The 21856-nt window shown below is 40.4% G+C and overlaps 1 protein-coding gene across 2 annotated transcripts in view; it reads right to left on the bottom strand.

Moving 5' to 3' along the window:
* LOC133608843 (ras-specific guanine nucleotide-releasing factor 1-like) overlaps window positions 1–21856 on the bottom strand; it is a 75487-nt gene that overhangs the window by 32939 nt on the left and 20692 nt on the right. For both annotated transcript variants that reach the window (XM_061964425.2, XM_061964424.2), the window contains exons 3-14: window positions 19300–19447; window positions 18504–18596; window positions 17806–18059; window positions 17646–17725; window positions 16685–16878; window positions 15462–15571; window positions 14788–14906; window positions 14188–14348; window positions 14034–14097; window positions 11222–11364; window positions 10950–11032; window positions 10533–10781 (exon numbers count right to left, since the gene is read on the bottom strand). In XM_061964425.2, coding sequence (XP_061820409.2) covers window positions 10533–10781; window positions 10950–11032; window positions 11222–11364; window positions 14034–14097; window positions 14188–14348; window positions 14788–14906; window positions 15462–15571; window positions 16685–16878; window positions 17646–17725; window positions 17806–18059; window positions 18504–18596; window positions 19300–19447 — 1698 coding nt within the window. The remainder of the gene's footprint in view (window positions 1–10532; window positions 10782–10949; window positions 11033–11221; window positions 11365–14033; window positions 14098–14187; window positions 14349–14787; window positions 14907–15461; window positions 15572–16684; window positions 16879–17645; window positions 17726–17805; window positions 18060–18503; window positions 18597–19299; window positions 19448–21856) is intronic.

Below are 21856 nucleotides of genomic sequence, written 5' to 3' on the forward strand. Positions count from 1 at the left end.
TTTATATTTGTATTCAGTGGTGTGTGCATTTGACATTGGAGCAAGGGTCTCAAACTTGAGGATCGCAGGCCCATCTTTAGGGCCCCTCTTTAACTTCATAGTTAAGTGTAATTGCGGCTTGCACAGCCTGGGTGGCAGGTTTTAAACCCTGCAACTTATAAAAATGTGTGGCTATTTTATACTGTACATTGCCCTTCTTACTGGCCATAGTGTAGTAGTTAGCTTTCATATTCCACCGACAGAGACACTGAAAAGGTGTGATATTGTTTGTGCTACGGCGCCATCTTTTGGACTAGTTCACTCACTGCAAGTGCTGCGAGTTGAAAACTACTTTTTGTTGGGTGCCTTTAACCGGAAGTACAACCATCCATAGCATGTCTGCTCGAAAGGATTCCTCATTCACCACTCCAAGTAACGTTTGTAAGTTTTACAGTATAAATAAAACAATTCATACTTGCTAAGCCGTCTCATGTGTGATGCCTATAGGAGTTTTTTCATGCGTATTTGTACGTGCTATTGAAATGTAATTAAGACAGCGTTGTTAGCATTAGCGAATATGCTAACATGTTTACAAGTGTCTGGGTTAGTATTATTAACTTACACTGGCATTCTTTTTGAATTGTTAACAGTTTTGTAAATTCACCAAAACATCACCGTGGAGTTAATGAGTCTAATTAGCTGATTGGAGCGCTAGGTTTCGCAGCGAGTGGGTTTAGACAATAACTTCTGTTTTGTTTGATTAGCCGTTTTACTGCAACCTTTGAAAACAATTAGAGTATGTGGATAAACATTTACAAAATATTTTTTACAGGTGTATATATCTATGGCTTATAGTCCGGTGCGGTTAATATATGTCAAAATATTTTTTCTTCTAAAATTTGGTGGGTGCGACTTAAATAACGTTGTGCTCTATAGACCGGAAAATACGGTCAATATAAAATGGCAATCTTGAATTCTACTTGACACAAACCGAAATAACGGCACAACCACAAAAGTTACAGCACAACAAACACACTGGGCAACAACACAAAGAGCAACTTCCTATAAGAAAGCTAAAGTGCCTCTGACCATCGCTTGAAGAACTCAACAGGGTCAAAATATAAAATTTTTACATAAAATGTTACATTTACAATGGACTTAAGGCCTACCATACCTAGGGATGGGTAACTTCTATAGACAACTGCATGCAAAGTCTGCTATATAGTACTTGCCTATGAGACTCAGAAGTGCAAGAAAACACGATACAACAACTGGACAGCACAGTTATCATTAACAGCTAAAGTTAAATGTTATACTAAAAAAATATATTTTATTATCAAACAATTAATATTTATTAACAAACAAAAAAGTAATTATAGATTCATATGGCGCTTTTTTCTAGTGATTCAAAGCGCATTACAATACACTGAGAGCCCCATCATTCATTCACTCTACATTTACACATTGATGGTGGTAAACTACATTTGTAGCCACAGCTTCCCTGGGATGGACTGACGGAAATGTGGCTACCAATTAGCACCTACGGCCTCTCCGACCGCCATCATTCACATTCATACGCCAGTGTGGGCTCCACTGGAAGCAACCCAGCAGGCACAATACATTGAAATAACATTGAGAACTCGTTGAATAAGGTCCTGACATTGAGCAACTCAAACTTAATGCTGTAACAACATGCTTTTTGACGATTTTTAATCAATGTGAGTTTGTGACGTTGATTTGACCACTGAATTTTGGTCAACGTGGATCCAACGTTAGACATCAACGTTGTCTCAATTTACAAATACAGTATTGAAGTAGGTTTTAAAGATCGTGTATGTATAATCAACGTTGTATCAATGTCTTGTGTTTGCTGTAAAGGTGGGTGAAGTGTCTTAACCGAGGACACAACGGCAGGTATCGCGGTATCGCTCGGTTGGTGGAGCGGCCACGCCAGCAACTTGAGGGTTGCAGGTTCGATCCCCGCTTCCACCATCCTAGTCACTGCTGTTGTGTCCTTGGGCAAGACACTTTACCCACACTGGTTGAAATGTAACTTAGATATTGGGTTTCACTATGTAAAGCGCTTTGAGTCACTAGAGAAAAGCGCTATATAAATTTAATTCACTTCACTTCACTTCACTAGGATGGCGGAAGCTGGATTCGTACCAGGAACCCTGAACCATCTGAGCCACGCTGCCCCAGGTACCAGGAATTGGTACCGCAATGGTTCAAATGTGAAAGGTACTCATCCCTAAATAGCTCAGGATCATTATAGCTGCTGGTAGAGGTAGTTAACAAATTAAGTAAAATGTTATTCTGACGGGACGACTTCACCCTGACTCTACCTCCAGTGGCCTGCAGGTAAATTGAGTTTGAGATCCCTATATTAGAAAGTAGGCAAAATGTTTTAAGTGAAGTGAATTACATTTATATAGCGCTTTTTCTCAAGTGACTCAAAGCGCTTTACATAGTGAAACCCAATATCTAAGTTACATTTAAACCAGTGTGGGTGGCACTGGGAGCAGGTGGGTAAAGTGTCTTGCCCAAGGACACAACGGCAGTGACGAGGATGGCGGAGATCGAACCTGCAACCCTCAAGTTGCTGGCACGGCCGCTCTACCAACCGAGCTATACTGCCCCAAAATAAATGTAAAAATAAGTGTATCCACTCAAAACATTATGACTCCTTAATTCTACTGATGCAAAAAGTTTTGTGTAAAAAGTAATTTTTGTGTAAAAAAATACCTATTTTTAAAAGGTAATTAGTTCGTATTAAAAAAGCATATACAGGATTGTACGATGACGATGTGTGTGTAAATGGAGGGACCGGCATCGGGCAACAACAGCGCAGCCTGGGAGCTCCAGCCTCTTTTTATTGAAGCGACATTGTTTAAGACAGCATCCTCCTTGCACTGAGAGCCACCCCCTCTGAAGGCCTATAAATAGCCTGTCAAGTGACAGCGTTGGAAGGCACGGGTGCTGCCAACAGCAACCAGCCCGGGGGAGGCACACTGAGACACGGTTAGAGAGGGAAGGTATAGGGAGAGAGGGAGCGAGCGAGAGAGGTGCAGTGAAGGAAAGAAGAAGAGGACGGAGATAGGCTGGAGTCAGTGACATAGTGATATGGATTTCTCCACAGTGAAGGCTGCTGGATGTGTGTGTGTGGGTGAGTGGGACGGCGCTACCGCCACTCCACTGTGCTGTTAGGTGCCCATGTCATGTGTTAAAAAAAAAGGATGGGATGAGGGGATGGATGGGAGATATAATAACGAGAAAGAAAGCAGGAGAAATGGGTGACAAAAAAGCGAGGGGCGGGGGTGATGGAGTACAAAACACCACCATCAACATTTAATACCGCGGAGCTGCTGCAGATGAGAGGAGGTAGGGAAGGGTAGGGAAGGGGGTACAAGGGAGGGAGACGATGAGGAGAGGGTGGGGTCCTGCAGCAAAGTAAATGGTTGTCATGGCGACAGCGCAGCGAAGAGAGGGATGGTCAGACTTGTTGAAAGAGAAATAAAAGAGTGTAAAAGGAAAGGCGGTTGGCTTCAGAGGCGTGTGACGTCCTCACTTGGACGTACAAGGAATGGACAGTGAATCCAATGTGATAGGGCGGATACATTGTCAACATTTTGGAGGGGCTGGGTCATTTTCAAATATGTAAAGTTCTCAAACCTTACGGTTATGGATCAAGGTAGAACCAAAAACATTTTAGATGCAGATCCGGGTAAAGGGTGTGAGTTCAAGAATAGTTTTTTAGAAGTTGTTATGAAATTACCAAGGGATACAGCACAAAACTAAATGATAAAAATGTATAGGGGTATACAGTAGGTGAAACCAAGATTTCTACCTTTTAGGGGTGCTCAGCCACCATTCAGAATCAAATCATATAGCACCTTGCAATTAGCACATTAATAAAGGAACATTTACTTTTCCACATGTTGACTCAGTTAGAGCATTAAGTTGTAAATCAACTTACTAGTGAGATTGGTCTCTTGCATTGACGTGCAAAGACGTTCATGGCTAGCACCGTCTAACTCGGTTTATGAAAGATTGCGCAAACAGAGGGTAGGTTTGACTCGTCCCAGCCTCATCCCAAGTCGGAAATGTGCAAATTCAGCGATTTTTCTTAAACAAAATGTTAACAAAAAAAATTGGAATCTTACAGAAAACATGTTCATACATTCACACAGTTCAATACACAAATATTTTTTTTATGCTTGAGACTCCCCTGCCTCCACAGTCTACTGTAGTGCATAAGTATGCGGAGTAATTCGAAATAAATAATCAAAGAAGTCCATATAATCCACCAGTTTTAAGATAAACCCTGAAACTCAAACGTTATTCAGCATAACATACAATATGTATAGTTATTTTTATTAATGTGACAGTTGACCTGCTAACTTTCACTAACCTGCGATATCTCAAAAAAGTGAGGGCACCCCTCACTTTCAGCAAGCATTTTTGTTCCAATACGGTACAGTATATTTTTGCAATGTATAGCAACACTATTAAATTTTAACTTGGATATACTGTACTGTCCCCGCGACCCGACCTCGGATAAGCGGAAGAAGATGGATGGATGGATGATATACTGTACTGTACTTTAGATCAGGGCTCCTAAACATTTTTGACCTCAGGGCTTAACTTTTCCACTACATAGGGGCTCAAACATTAACACTGAATTAGTAATCTTACTCTTGATTTTAATCATATTCAACACTTATATCTAACCTACTTACAGTTTACAACCTTGTCAAATGATATGAAAGCATGTGTTAATCACAAAGGTTATTATCAAGGCTTAGGGCAGGCTGATTACAAAAATAAATACGAATCAAATATACTGTAAATGAAGGGATTCATAAAAACTGATGAAATATTAATTTAAATACAATTACGGCTTGCTAAAATTAATACATTCTAAGTAAATTAATAATAAATAATAATATATGTTTCCTAAATAAACATCATCATGTAGAATCTAAAAACTGATGAAAAATAAATTTGCAAATGTATTTAAACGTATTGCACTTATTTATTACAATTTACAAACTATGTTTTGCTAAAACAATTAAATTATCCCCTCAACTCCCCCCAAAATGGATTAACTCGCTGGAATAAAAAAGACAATATAACATACATCCATAAACGTGGACGCATGTGAAAAAGTGCAATATATTTATCTGTACAGTAATCTATTTATTTATTTATTTATATATATTTATTTATTTTATATATATATTTATATATTATTTATATATATATATTTATTTATATATGCACCGTATTGCTTTTTTTTATCCTGCTCTACCATGAGCTTATGTAACGAAATTTCGTTCTTATCTGTGCTGTAAAGTTCAAATTTGAATGACAATAAAAAGGAAGTCTAAGTCTAAGTCTAAATCTAAAATAAATAAATTCTAACTAAAGTAATAATAAATACTAATATTATAGTCATGATATGTTTCTGAATTAAAATGTCAATAAAATTAAAGTGCAAATTAAAATACAGCTTCACCACTTTAGTCAAACTTTTTGCGCTTAATAAACTTCTCTATGACTTTAGCAGCACCTTATTCTGTTTGTTTGATAATGTCATTACTGCCACAAGTGGTGGAAAAGTGTATTACAGCTGAATACCTCTGCAGCCCATACAGACCACATTGGGAAACAAGATATTTTTAGCAGCCCTTTAGAGGGCGTTCGCGGCCCAGTTATTGGCCTATGGTTAAAAAAAACACTGCTTTGGAGTACCGGTAGTCAGTGTCAGTACACTGTATATTTACTATTAGGGGCGTGAATCACTGGGCACCTAACGATTTGATTCGACCCGATTCCAATTCCTGGGTTGACGGTTCAATTCAGAGCGAGTCAACATAATTCTCGATTCAAACCGATTCTCGTAATGTATTATTTGGTATATATATATATACATATATATATATATATATATATATATATATATGTGTGTGTGTGTGTGTGTGTGTGTGTATATATTATTGTCATTATTGTCTAAATAGCTGGCAACACAAGTCAGTATAATATACTGTAGATGGAATAGAAAAGCACTTGGAGAGCGCAAACCTATGCCAGGTCCTATCTACCAATGGTAAAGAATCCTTTAAAAAAAAAAAAAAAAATCTAGACGGTTATCCGGATCACCCCAAAAATCTAATCACTTATTCCGTATCCTCTTTCTGACATTTTCTGAAAGTATAATCAAGATCTGCCCATATCTCTTAGAGCTATGTTGCTATTTACAAACAAACAAACCCCATTAAGCACATAACCTCTTTTCGGAGGTAATTAATCAAAGGATAAATAAAATGTCCATGTCCGTGCGTATTTGTTTTCTTTGTTTCTCGCTTCCAAACGTACTGCAAGAGGGTTCATTCTTTGCATCAATCTCAGCACTTAGGTGAGTTTGTTCTATAGCTGGATAAAATAAACTGAATGAACCCTTAGTCATCCCCTGTCTTTGTCTCCGTGGTTGGAGGCGGCCCCACAAGCATACATACACACAGAGAGAAGTTTAGCCTTGTAACATAAACAAAAAGTAATGCAGTAGAAATGATTAAGATTTAACCACTTGTTCTTATTCTATTTCTGACATTTCTTGAAAGTTACATCAAAATATGCCCATAACTATTTGAGCCATACAGCTAACTAACTAACTAAACAACTAACTAACAAAGTAACTGATTGACAAATAAAACCCAATGGATACATAATCTCCTGGCAAAGGCAATGATTGTGTCTTGCTCACAAGGGCTGCGTGTCTGGGGTCCCTGGGTCCTGCCGTCCACCTCTTCCGGATGCCCCTCTTGGTTGTGGCCTGCTAGGTTTAGTCCCACTACCAGTTTGGTGCGCTGCATGGTATTCTGCAGTATTGCAAGGCGGCCAGCTGCTGGGGTAGTGACCTTGCATGTCAGCAGCATGTCTCTGATATCTTTTTTTTTCTTGTTCTTCCTCTTTCCTGGGGAGGTGTATCCACCAGGGCAGTTGCTGGCCGTTCCATCTCTATCGTTGGGATCCTTGCAGGTTGGGTGGGTGGTTCCAGTGGCCCCGTGCTGGGCGGTCCTGCGGCGGCCGACTTGGGTGGGGTGGCCTGGGGCAGGCCCTGCCGGGTTCTCCTGGGGTGGGGTTACGCTCGCGGGGGCTCTGTTGCTGGTGGGGTGGGGCGGTCTTTCCGTCCGGCTGCCGGAAGTCTCTAGGCCCCTCGTGGCGGGGCACCCGCCCTTCTGCCTGCGTAGGGTGTGGTCACTTGCTGGCTTCTCCCTTGTCCTCTGCCGGGCGCGTCTATCTATGACCTGCCGCTGGGGGTCCTGTATACAGCCGGCCTGACTGCGTGGGGCCAGAGTTCCCTTGTTCCCTGGGCACCGCGCCTGCTGCTTTGGGTTGGGCTCTCTGGGTGGCTGGGGCCGTACTTTGGCTCCCGCACACAATGGGAGACAAATATATTGTACATAAAAATACACATACCCCCACTCCCTCCCCTCTGTTGCAGGTTTTGTGGATTCTATGTAACATGTTTATGTGTGCTTACGGCTATTGAGTTTTTTTTCTTAGCTTCAGTCTGGAGTCCACAGTCTCTCACCCCCACAACATTGACCTTTTCCCACCTTTCTAAGGGGCGCCGGAAGTTGGCTGACCCGTCAGCATTCCTGTTTTGTCTCCCTGTAATGTATGTCTGCTCTTGAATGGGATTGCGCTGAAAATCTGAATTTCCCCTCGGGGACTAATAAAGTAAATGAAAAAACTAATGACATACAGTACATACTCACATACACACAATTATTCATACATATATACATTCATTCATACATGCTGTACATACACGCACACATTGGTACTTACCTACCTACATGGGTACATACGCTTCCACATTCACTGTACAAACATACATATACACATATAGTACACATACAAGCACATATGCATACATACACTCATGCATATATTCACGTTTTATCAAACATATATTAACGTTGTTTCCCTTGGGGAAAATGGGTAACTGGTAACACTGACAAAGCTTAACCTATTGTTACTATAACAATCTACAAGGTAAATAATACAAGTTTGTTTCTCTTTTTCCCCCTCCATTTATCTGCTTTATTTGCTTGTAATTTAAGTTATCATTACATATTTGTATTGTTGCATTTGAAACAACTGTATTGTTGATAATAGAGGTAATTATTATTATCATTCATCATCAACATTGCTATTTCTATTGTTATTTGTATTGCTCCATTTGTAGTGCAGTAATGTTCATTGTTATTTTTGTGTTATCAATATTTGCCTCTGCTATCACTTTTGTATCATATTTGTACATATCGTATTTGCTGATCGTATGTGCTGTTTTTGCTGTTGTTGCTGTTGTTCTCTCTTTGTCTTATCCTCTTCTTGTTCCTGCAATTTCCCCCTCTGTCTTCCTTTTTTTAAACATTAATATACATCAATTTAATAAATTCAAATACAAATAGGCAACAAAGAAGTATCCCACACTTCTCTTTTGTAAAGTAAATATGTACAACAGATATGGGCATCTACATCAACAATATGATTTGCCTAAGTGGCTGGATAGGACCAAAAAAAAAGAAAAAAAAGGAAGCAGTCAGGGAGTGAGCTTCACCAACATTCATTGGTTGCGTTGGCACCACCGAACTTCGACGAGTCGTTCTCAAATACCATACAGCACGCGTGTAAAACAAAATTTGACAGCAAACATTACATTGTAGCGTAATTCAATCGACCCCACTATCGTGTTACGCTATTGGTTGCTTTTTTCAAGGAAGCAGCCAAATTTATATATGAAAGGACACCGGCACTGGAGAGCTGCGGTTCATTGAAGTTCAATATATATACTTCGACACTGTAAGGCAGAGCAGGATCTCCTCCCTTGGTACACTGTGAAACATCACAGTTTTCGAACATGATAACAAGTCCTAATACTCTTCCAAGATGATCATATTCCTTGCTAAAGAAGCTGAAGATAATATAATATGTATGTCTTCAGACCTGAACCCATTGGAGCACCTGTGGGACATCCACGAGTGGAAAGAAGATGGAGGAGCGCAATGTGTCTAACATCCGCCAGTGACATCATTTGGGGAAGTGGAAGAACTACATTCCATGCCCAAAAGAAATATGGCAGTGTTTGATAACAGTGGAGCTAACTCTAAATAATGACATAATTTTGACACTCCATCCATCCATCCATCCATCCATCTTCTTCCGCTTATCTGAGGTCGGGTCACGGGGGCATCAGCCTAAGCAGGGAAACCCAGACTTTCCTCTCCACAGCCACTTCGTCCAGCTCCTTCCGGGGGATCCCGAGGCGTTCCCAGGCCAGCCGGGAGACATAGTCTTCCCAACGTGTCCTGGGTCTTCCCAGTGGCCTCCTACCGGTCGGACGTGCCCTAAACACCTTCTAGGGAGGCGTTCAGGTGGCATCCTGACCAGATGCCCGAACCACCTCATCTGGCTCCTCTCGATGTGGAGGAGCAGTGGCTTTACTTTGAGCTCCCCCCGGATGGCAGAGCTTCTCACCCTATCTCTAAAGGAGAGCCCCGCCACCCGGCGGAGGAAACTCATTTCGGCCGCCTGTACCCGTGATCTTGTCCTTTCGGCCATAACCCAAAGCTCATGACCATAGGTGAGGATGGGAACGTAGATCGACCGGTAAATTGAGAGCTTTACCTTCCGGCTCAGCTCCTTCTTCACCACAACGGATCGATACAGCGTCACCAATCCGCCTGTCGATCTCACGATCCACTTTTCCCTCACTCGTGAACAAGACTCCTAGGTACTTGAACTCCTCCACTTGGGGCAGGGTCTCCTCCCCAACCCGGAGATGGCACTCCACCCTTTTCCGGGCGAGAACCATGGACTCGGACTTGGAGGTGCTAATTCTCATCCCAGTCGCTTCACACTCGGCTGCGAACCGATCCAGTGAGAGCTGAAGATCCTGGCCAGATGAAGCCATCAGGACCACATCATCTGCAAAAAGCAGAGACCTAATCCTGCAGCCACCAAACCGGATCCCCTCAACGCCTTGACTGCGCCTAGAAATTCTGTCCATAAAAGTTATGAACAGAATCGGTGACAAAGGGCAGCCTTGGCGGAGTCCAACCCTTACTGGAAACGTGTCCGACTTACTGCCGGCAATGCGGACCAAGCTCTGACACTGATCCTACAGGGAGCGGACAGCCACAATCAGACAGTCCGATACCCCATACTCTCTGAGCACTCCCCACAGGACCTCCCGGGGGACACGGTCAAATGCCTTCTCCAAATCCACAAAGCACATGTAGACTGGTTGGGCAAACTCCCATGCACCCTCAAGGACCCTGCCGAGAGTATAGAGCTGGTCCACAGTTCCACGACCAGGACGAAAACCACACGACTCGCCCTGGTCGTGGAACTGTGGAATTTTGACACTGTGACAGATATTTAGACTATAACGTGTGTTGACAGAAATCAACATTTTTTTCCAAGCAATACACTGACTACTCTAAGTAATATCCAAGGTCCATTTTTTAGACAATACTCACCGTGCAGGGATGGCGCTGATTGGCTTCTTGTAGATGGTGATTAGTTTGTCCAGCACGACCGTCGCACTCGTGAAAACCCGGTAAGAGTGGAGGAAGGTATTCAGGAAGTCAATGGAGAGGAAGCGCAAGTCGGTCAGCCGTTCAAGCAGGCGCTCCACGCTAGCGTAGCGGATCTGGAGCACCTTGCAGGAGTTCATCATCTTGCTGAAGCGGATGTCGACATCGTCGCAGTATAAGCTGGTGTCGGATCTGCAGAGTGCAATGCATTTATCCAAAATAACTACATGAGGTTAGGGGGTCACATAGATTATGAAAAATGACCCTGTACATGCATGTTGTGGGTATTCCTGCCATGCTTTATCCTCTTTGTTGTGCATGTATATTGTATGGTATGATTAAGTGACTGTTGACACTCACTTAATCATCTGCGGCACAGTGACTTTACTGTTTTCCTCGAATGCATTCATCATCAGACCATTGCAGCGGATGTTGTCAATGCACTAGAAGTCAGATAGACAAAAGAGAGCAGAAGAGAGGGGTTTGCGCTTTCGCACATATCAAACAGAAGACCCTGCTGTCGCTCTTTACACAGTATACAAGTGTTTTGCAGCCAGCAGTTTAACATCCCCTCTTCCCGCCTTGTAAAGTCAGCACTTTACAGCCCGGCAGTGACATTTATTGGTATTTACCTGGCTGATATCGCTTGTCCACGCAGACTTCTCTTGTCGGGATGAAGCCACCAGGATGACCGTGTAAGGCTGCCCATCTTTTGGCTCCACGATCACTTTAAAGTCCAGGTGCTCGGTGTCCTGGCCACTACGCTCCACTTTGGCTATATTGTAAACAACATTTTATCATCACATCAAAAATAAATGATATAATTGTCAGCATTTTTGTGCACCTATACAGTGAACGTTTAAAGCTAACATAAAAAACATACATTTTCTATATCGTTAATTTTCATTAGGGTCCTACATAAGCTGAAGCCCAACTGACTTTGAGCGAGAGGCGGGGTACACCCTGGACTGGGCACAAATAGACAAACAACCATTCCCATTCATACCTTTGGACAATATAGAGCAGTGGTTCTCAAATGGGGGTACGCGTACCCCTGGGGGTACTTGAAGGTATGCCAAGGGGTACGTGAGATTTTTTTTTAAATATTCTACAAATAGCAACAATTCAAAAATCCTTTATAAATATATTTATTGAATAATACTTCAACAAAATATGAATGTAAGTTCATAAACTGAACATCAAAACAAGTAGGCTATTCCATTCATTACAATGCAACAATTCAATATTCAGTGTTGACAGCTAGATTTTTTTGTGGACATGTTCCATAAATATTGATGTTAAAGATTTCTTTTTTTTTGAAGAAATGTTTAGAGTTAAGTTCATCAATCCAGATGGATCTCTATTACAATCCCCAAAGAGGGCACTTTAAGTTGATGATTACTTCTATGTGTAGAAATCTTTATTTATAATTGAATCACTTGTTTATTTGTCAACAAGTTTTTAGTTATTTTTATCTTTTTTTCCAAATAGTTCAAGAAAGACCACTACAAATTAGCAATATTTTGCACTGTTATACAATTTAATAAATCCAAAACTGATGACATAGTGCTGTATTTTACTTCTTTATCTCTTTTTTTTCAACCAAAAATGCTTTGCTCTGATTAGGGGGTACTTGAATTAAAAAAATGTTCACAGGGGGTACATCACTGAAAAAAGGTTGAGAACCACTGATATAGAGTGTCCATTTAGTCTCACATGCATGATTTTGGGGACCCAGAAAACCAACATAAGCACGGGAACAATGTGCTAAATCAAGTTATCCAAGAGATTCGAACCCTGTCTCCTGACTTTAAGGCAGACGCAGTGCACCGTGCTGCCTATTACAAACAATATATAAATTATATGAAAATAAGCATGACATGAAATTAATAATTTATTAAATTTTCCACATGATTATATCCTGAAAAAAAAAAAATTAGCTTACTTGATGTAGTTGCCACAGCATTAATGCACAGGAGCCTCCGCAAACATAGGTGGCGCTATACCCAATTTGGCTCCTTCGAATTACCTGGTTCAAACCAGTACGTCAGACTCCATTGTCAGACTTTGCAAACATCAACAAACTAGGACCATGACCAACACTGACTTCCCCCTGCATTTATTGAGTACGTTTTACCCTAAGTACGAAAGAAAAGAGCAAAATAAAATTTGGTAAGTGTCACCGCCGAATCCTTTCTGTGTACTGTAGTTAGTTTGACGAAAACCAATCTAACGGCGGGAATGCGGAGATCGAACACCATTTCCGGAAGTAATTCACGGACAGCAAATTGTGGCAAAATACTTCGCAGTGGGTTTGACAAATTTTCCAGAAAGCTATTCGGACACATTTGGTAATATAGCTAATAGTAGGCAGCGGGAAATAGTGGTAAACAAAAGATTATGTTTCCAATAGGGATGTGCGATACCACTGATTTTCTATTTTCATTTCTTCGTTCTTTCACTTCAGGCTGGTATCAGCGATACTGATTCGATACCAATACGTTGTACTAATTTAACCAATGTGTCTGGTAAAATTTATAAAGTGATGTATTTCAAGCTCCTGGGGAATCATATTCAAACGATATAAAATCACAAATGCAAACAAGTGCGTTCGTATTTAAATTCAACGAATGTAGTCGCTGAAAATAGGCTACAATAAAAGGATACATAAGTGACTTATTTTCATTGCCAAAAGTTTTCTTATACAAACAAATGACAGACTGAATGACTGAGCATATTGCTGATGCGATTGCGCATTACGTAGTACTGTACTTACCTTGGCGGAAAAATAAGTAGTTCACACAAATCGCGTTTCATTTTGACAAGATCTCAATGATTTAGTTTCTTTACACTGTCTTCCTGTTAATAATATACATTATAGCAAATAATGAAAGTATCGATATTTTGATTTGAGAATTGAAAATGGAGCATCAAGATCGATCAGGTATTGGCGGTATCGATATTTCGTATGGATATTTCAGTATCGCTCTGCAACATGAGACTGTCTCCTGCTCCTCTTCTTTGTCATCCTCCTTCTGCTCCTTCTGCTCCTTTTCTTTATATCACTTGTTTTCAAGGTCACTTATAAATTGTGTTATTCACACATTGTTTATTCTCCCATAGCTATTAGATCTCTGGGTGGTCAACAAAACAGTAGAACTAAATCTAATTATTGTCAAGGTGCTGATATTGACATTATTATATTAATGTCTGGACTCTGGATACCTGGCTGACTTTAGGTGTGTTTAGAACAAAATATGCACCCATTTACTTTGGCTGAAACAGCACTGTATTATATATTTTGCACTCAACAGTAACTTTTGCTGCATGGTAGGATAGTGGTTAGCACGGCTGCCTTACTGTCAGGAGATCTGGGTTTGAATCACTGTTGGAGCTTTGCTGTGTGAAGTTTGGAAATGGATGGATAGATGAACTGTAACTTACGCTCATCATCGGCACCCTCAGTCTCTTCCATCAGTGTGCAGTCAATGAGAGACACTACACCATTCTGTAACAAAAATGTGGCACACAAATGCTGTTGAATGATTTTATAAAACTGGAAATTTCTAAATAAAGTGATACCATGCTTCTGCTGTACCTTTGTGATGTGCAGTTTCCCCCCCGAGCCTCGAGTGCAGATGATGAGATGTTTGGAAAAGAGGAAGCACTGGCGCTCGCCTTCCTTCTTCAGAGACAAAGAACCCAGACGGCCTCTGGTGATCTTGCCCTTCTCGCTCATTGGCACCTGTATCAGAGAACCTGTGGAAGGTCAGTATTATCAGACACAGCCTAGTTCTTGACATGAGTAGACAAACCTTAATTTAAGAACACTGTTTTTATCCAATCTGCATCTTACATGTAATTGGTTACTTGCCACAAACTCTTCAAACGCTTTTCAGCATTTCTAGATCTTATGCTGGAGTATCATTTTGATTATTTGTCCAAAGTCCCACTCAGGGGCCATTTGCGGCTCAGAGCTCATTTACCTTTGTCACCACTAACACAAAGCTGGGATGTAGACTGTTTTCCTTTGTATTTAACTGTTAAGCATATCTTAATCTGCATTGGATTGTTTAATAAACAACAGGTGAGGAATATCAACATGTCTTTGATTACAACAACAGCTGTTAATTAGAACTAACTGAAAATGCCAGAAATGCTGTAGACCAACATTATGTTTGAAATCAAACATGCATACCTTGTCTTACAAATGTCTGGCTGGTATCCAGCAGCACTTCACAGCCCTCGACAATCATTCGCTCAATAGCCAGATTTTTTCTGATGTTCTCTGTCTCACTCACCTCATCGTGCATTATTCTGAAACAAATAAACTGGAATTACCTTCATGATCATAAGGGACACAATCAAAACAAAACATATCCCCATGTACAAACTCCCATTGAGGTGAATCAACGGGGTTCCAAGTTAGTCTGACAATAAAAGTGCATGAAGACAAATTATTGCCTTAGAACGTATTCTGTGAATTGCGAACTGTGGTGCACAGATGGGCATATTCATAACTTAATTGATTTTTGATTAATTTTAGCTTGAAGCAATTGTGGTAAGAAGGGAGTACACTACTTGACTGCAACCAGCAGAGGCACTGTTGATTCTGCCTCAACCGATATGCTGTCTAAAGAAGGCCATCAAGTTGATTATTGGAAGTTGAGGTGCATTATTGCAAACTATACCACCCATCATAGTGAGATTGTCCCATTATTTAAAAAAAATATATATATATATATATAAAAAAAAAAGAATCAATTACTTTTATCATTTGTAAAACAAAGACTTTTAGTCAAATGCTTTTCTTTAGTTGCAAGTCTTGGCAGTTAATTTGTGGGATTGAATGATTGACAGACATTGATGTACCTCGAAAGTTCCTCTAGTTTCGATTTGGCGTAATCCAAGCTATTTCTCTCCACATGCTCATGAGGAGTGTGAGCCAGTAATTCGTGAAGGGTCAGGATATAACGAGGGATCTGACAGAGAAACATGAGAGAAATCCTGAAATTAAAAACAAGTTCCAGAAATCACAAGTAGTTTAAATCTTTATTGTACAGTGGTTTCTTGGTTTTCGCATGCCACACTTTTCTGATCACCTCGGTTTGTTTTCAATGTTCAGTGTTTTGTGTTATTATTTTGTTGGCGTCTGTAATAATTCAATTATTTCTCATTGGAAAAATGTATACATTTTTTAATGGCTTACTAACGAAAACAGAGGTACCACTGTACATTATTCAAGAGTATCAATATGGAAGGGGAAAATAGAAGACCATATAGAGTTGTTTTTTTGCAGCTTCGAGAGCTTTTGAAGTCTACATATTTGGTTATGAAAAATAATTAAAACTATGGTAGAGCTAAATCTAATCCGTGATTATTTCTTACCTAAATTATTAAGAGGTGTGTCCCATATACCCCCATAGTCTATCAATTCACATCTGTCCTTACATCTGTTTGATAACTAGAAAAAAAACCCTCTCTTCCCATTAAAAACTTAGCAACTGTTGCCACTTCACAAGAAATACTGTCAAGTCATTACAGAGCTCTTAGAACCACAGGCAAGAAAACACAAACGGCTCTAATAGATGCAATACATTATAGGCCATAACTGTTGCATTACTGATGTGGTGATTATAAAAGTGAAATGTACAGTTGCTGCAGGGGCCATAATTAACAATTAAAATAGGTACACTTAAACGCCATCTTTCAGTTCCCCACTAAACCTGAAGGAGGGGATGGCCAGATTTATGATTGCACTTAAATAAAAGCTGTAAAATACCTGCACTCCCCAAGCGATAACAACTGTTGTTGTAAGTGTTGTTTGTGGGGAAAAGAAAAGTCCATGCCGCAGTGCATGCAGTGAAGCACAATAAGGAGCATGTTTGTCTTGATGTGATAACTGTATTATGATGATAGTATATATCTGATGGTATATATCTGTATCATGAATCAATTTAAGTGGACCCCGACTTAAACAAATTGAAAAACTTATTCGGGTGTTACCATTTAGTGGTCAATTGTACGGAATATGTACTTCACTGTGCAACCTAATAATAAAAGTCTCAATCAATCTCAATCAATCATGTGGGTACCTGAAACATGGGGTAAGTGAGGAATGTCTCCAACGTCCTTTCTTCGCAATCAGGCTTGGCCTCGTACTGCTTCAGCAGCTTGTCAAAGTCTCGGTTCTGTTTGCAGTGGGCCAAGATTTGCAGGCTGTACTGGTGGTTCCGCACAAATTCTTGGTAGATGTTTAACATGGGCAGCAAAATGTCAAAGAGGTCAGCTGGGAAAATAAATAAGAATTATGTTGGGTAAAATTTTCAGTTTTCAAACCAGGACCTTGTTAAGCATACTTTAACTTTTTGCCGCCTAATATGGATTGGTGAGCTGTTTTTTTTTTTTTTTTTGCTTTGTCATAAAACTATAATTGAATAAGAGTATGGAAGATTGCCTGAAAATATATTCATATGAAAAAAATATATATATTGACAGACTTGCCCGATAGACAAATGCTATCCTGTAATCGCTATACAACAAAAGTAATGCAACAAGACACAGTCATTGGAATCTGAAGCAGGCAAAGACAAGAGATGGAATGGAGTGGACAGCAAAGAAGGCTGGGTGTTGCAGACAGAAGAGGCTTCAAGCTGACTTCTCTTTGACTGTTACAAGATGCCCGGCCTCACCAACAGCTCCAAGTTGGCAAAGACCAGTGTGATTCTTTTGAGCGCAGTTTTGAGAGCTTGATTAAAGTCTCAGTCAAAATCAGCAAATTTGGCTGCAACAGAAGGCAGATTGCTTTCTGCCTGTCTGCGGGCAACAGAGAAGCGTGGTGAAGATTCCTTGCAAGTTGGTGACTTTTATCTGCGATTCAAATTTGATGAACAAAGAGTCTGTCCGGATGGCTTGCACTTCATAAATTCTTGATTATTCTATTCAAGAGGCCTTTTAGGAGACAAGAAAGTAGAGGCCCAAAGCATCCCGAGAACTACAGCCCACCTTTCAGAAAATGTCAGTGTGTATTTTTGGAGAGATTGCCATAATTCTTACCCAGCACCAGGGTTGGCCAGCTGGCTATCCTGGCCTTCAGGCCCTGGTAGAAGATTTGGTGGAGGAACATGATAGTCTCGCTGACAAAACAAATAGGCACAGTCATGAGTTTTTCATCTTTGCAAAATGCCACCACCGTCCCCGTCGGCTGCTTCACTACCTGTTGAGGAAGATGCTGCTGACATCATCGTGGGTGATGGGTGGCTTCTTGGAGCTGGCGGCCATGCGTAGAGGCCGCAGAAAGTTGTTGACCAGGATGTGCAGTTGCTGGACGTATTCCGCTTCGGCCTCCAGCATGCTAAACACCACCTGGTTCCTTTTCCTCATGCTTTCTGCATGGGGTGAACGGATGTAATCTTGGATGATAGTTTTCCACTTCCTGCGGCAAATCCAGCCTCGTAGGAAACTTTGGACCTGCGATGGGAATCAGTGGTATATTGTATTCTTCTACAAAACAAAAATGCTGGATACAAAATTTCATTCATGGTTCATTGCATTCCCATTTCTTAAATACTTTTTTGATGTTCACACCTGATCAAGATTTACTGACCCAAAGCATACCACAGATCGCTTGGTTCAAAACTCAGCTTTAAGTACCACTCTTAAAATTGGTTTCCTTAATCTGCGGTGGTGGAAACCATACGTCACTGGTCTGTGAACATTTCAGTTCACAGAGCAGGCTGCCAACTTTAGAGTGACATGTGCTTTTAGTCGAAGGAGCCCTCGAAGAGAGAGCAGCTGCTTGACTGAATGTCGGATGAAGAGCTCTCAACTGCGGGAAAGCGTTCAGTTGCTTTTCATTGCTTTGGTTATTTTTAACCTGCTTGCTAAATGTGGATGCACACTCAAGTTCCCCACCTTTTTTATTTTCTTGATTTCTGTGTCATCATCACTGGGCGGTACTTCTGGATTGGACTGGATCTTCTCATTGTCCTTCAGCAGCCCTGCGATCTAGCATTCAAAGTAAAATCCAGTAGATAGTTACATCCATCCATCCATTTTCTACCGCTTGTCCCTTGTGGGGGGGTGCTGGAGCCTATCTCAGCTGCATTCGAGTGGTAGGCGGGGTACACCCTGGACAAGTCGCCACCTCATCGCAGTGCCAACACAGATAGACAGACAGACAACATTCACACTTGAAAATTGTCTGAAAATTGTCTGAAAATTGCACCTATTTTATCAAATTCATTCTTGTTTTATTCATCCCCATTTTAGTTAGAACATTGTTGAAAGACTTAATACTTCCATAAAAAGGGCTTCTATTCAGTCTGCATTTTAAACAGACCCATTAATTCTTTGTTCTGCTGATTGTAGTTTCAGATACTAAAGTAGCTGATTCATTTACTGAAAAGGTTCCATTCAGACTGAGGTATCCATTTCTGTAGTAAAGTGAAATGCATTTGCTCTACAAATTCTCATTGATTGACTGGTGGTTTCTGTTAAACATTAGACTACTGTTTTGTTTGGATGTAAAATTGACAAAAGATACTGAAGTTATAAAAGCTTTCTTTTTAGGACAAATATATAAAAAGTAAGCACAATTTTTGTCCCGTGAACCTTTCGGTATTTATTTTCAAGCCAATTTCCTCAAGCTGTAATCCGCCTCCAAAGTAGTAAACACATGTTTCTAGAAAGATAACACAAGGCAGTTTACCTCAGATTTTAGCCGCTCTATCTCAATTTCCCCATCCTCGATCTGTTGTCGAAGTTGCTTGGCAACCGTTTTCTCCGTCTCCACTATTTGTAGTAGATGCAGATACTTCTGCATGAGGGTCTCGTGCTCTGTAGCCAAGTTCCTGTAACTACAGTGACACGCAAACAGACACAGACATCAAAAGGACCTCATTATTGTACGTTTCAATGGGCCGTTTCAATGGCTGAATCAAAGACGAAGCCGATCTTTGATCAGTATAATTTCAACTTATGGTATCTTTACAGGATCAGTCCACATATGAACTTGTATAGCAGCTATACTGCATCAAACTAGATACAAATGCCGCTTCTGTTTGAACAATGTTTCTATTCTTTACCCACTGTTAATATTGGACATGAATGCTAAAATAAGCTTGAAAATCAAAGCCGACGACTCCTTCAAACTCACACAATTGCCTCTTGGTACATCGTGAAAAAGTTCCAGTGGCAGTGTAAAACAATGCAAATGTCTTCCATGCTTTGCTTCTGCTGTGTACTCATTGGCTACTAACTTTCTGTACAGTAAAAGTCATTGCTTTAGAGTGAGCACTAGGGTTGTCATGATACCAATATTTTAGTACCGGTACCGGTACCAAAATGTATTTCGATACTTTTAGGTACTTTTCTAAATAAGGAGAACCACAAAAAATGGCCTTATTGGCTTTGGTTTAACAAAAAATCTTACGGTACATTAAACATATGTTTTGTTGCGTTTGGACCAGTTGTTCCTCCCAGGGAATTCAAGTTTCTGGTCGCTCCCAAGCTCTTTTATGACACTGAAAGCTGAGTAGAAGAACCACCAGAGACAGAATAGGTATTTTGTAATTTATTTCCAAAGCTTTGGAAATATAATGACACCAGTCCAGCATAGAACATTCAATCGCGCAGCTAAGATGGTCTGATCTAAAATATGGAAACCTTCTCTTCTATAAAGTGTCTCTCCCTCCCACCCTTGTTGTTTTGTCTCTCTTTCCAGCCCAAACACATGCCCATTGTCCTCCTCAGCTGGACACAGGAACAGATAAGGAAAAGGAGTATCTCTCCTCCTTACATTCCTAAAGTGAAGGTTAGCACACAGTACTTGCAGACAATTAAAAGATAACAAATAATAAAGAACACTAGCTGTTTTGTACTATGACTAATGGTTAAAAAGAAGTAACACACAAATATGGATACCGGTATATCTAATTATCTGCCTCCGTCAATTTCTTATTGCGATCGAAGAACAACTTTGGCCTTAAATAAAATGGTGAACATACTAGACAACTTGTCTTTTAGTATTAAGTAAGCAAACAAAGGCTCCAAATTTGTCTGTTGACATATGCAGTAACATTGTGTAATTTATCATTCTATTATTTTGTCAAAATTATGAGGTACAAGCTGTAAAAATTGATTATTAATCCACTTGTACATTTACTGTTAATATCAGTTTTTTCCCGTTTCAACATGTTCTATCTACACTTCTGTTAAAATGTAATAATCACTTATTCTTCTGTGTTTGATACTTTACATTAGTTTTGGATGATACCACAAATTTAGGTATCGATCAGATACCAAGTAGTTTCAGGATCATACATTGGTCATATTCAAAGTCCTCATGTGTCCAGGGACGTATTTCCTGAGTTAATAAACATAATATACATTTTTTAAAAAGGAAAAAAGATTGTGTGACGATAAAAAATATCGATGTAACCATATTAGTATCGACTAGATACGCTGCTGAACTTTGTATCATTACAGTCAGTGGATGTCAGGTGTAGATCCACCCATGGCGTTTGTTTACATTGTGACCCCGGTGAGCTACAGTGTGTAGTGAAGCATGTTTAGCTATTGCTCGTCCTGCAGGGATGATACTTGTAAGAAACTTACTTTATTCGTCGCCATGGAGGTGAGGATTAGTGATTTAGAAGTAGCTAAAACACTGCCGACTGTGCATGGACGTTCGCCGCTAGCTAGCTAGCCATGTTTTAAAGCATCTCTTCCTGAGGGCGTTTCAGTGTTATAGCTTCACCTTTATATTTAGTTTTGAGGCCAAAATGCGTTCGTTCTCCCTTTTCTGTCTACACACCTTGTCTGCTTGTAAGTACTCCATGATTGTGCATTGCCGAACATGCTCTTCTGCTTGTAAAACCAGTAATGACGTGACGATGCGCCGTCATGCCCGGGTACCGGTACTTTTCAAACAGAGTATGATACAGTTTTTGATTCATTAGTACCGCGATACTATACCAGTACCACAAATTGTACAAATTGTACCACAAACCGTTATACCGTACAACCCAAGTGAGCACCAATCAAAGTTCCCATCAATAGTGCCAATCAATTGCTCTTTTATCACACAAATGCACAGCGCTGACCTTTAGAGTGATTGCAATGCTCAGTTTTCTGTGTCCTCGTCCGCTTGATCTCTCGCTCATTGGACAGATCTGCCCGATCTACTTAGTTAAAATCTAATTTTTTTGGGTGTCAGAACGTGCATTTGACTTTCTTTGGAAAATGTAACAAATATGTTTTTTTAT

Source organism: Nerophis lumbriciformis, linkage group LG06 (assembly GCF_033978685.3).
Source record: "Nerophis lumbriciformis linkage group LG06, RoL_Nlum_v2.1, whole genome shotgun sequence".
Classification (NCBI taxonomy): domain Eukaryota; kingdom Metazoa; phylum Chordata; class Actinopteri; order Syngnathiformes; family Syngnathidae; genus Nerophis; species Nerophis lumbriciformis.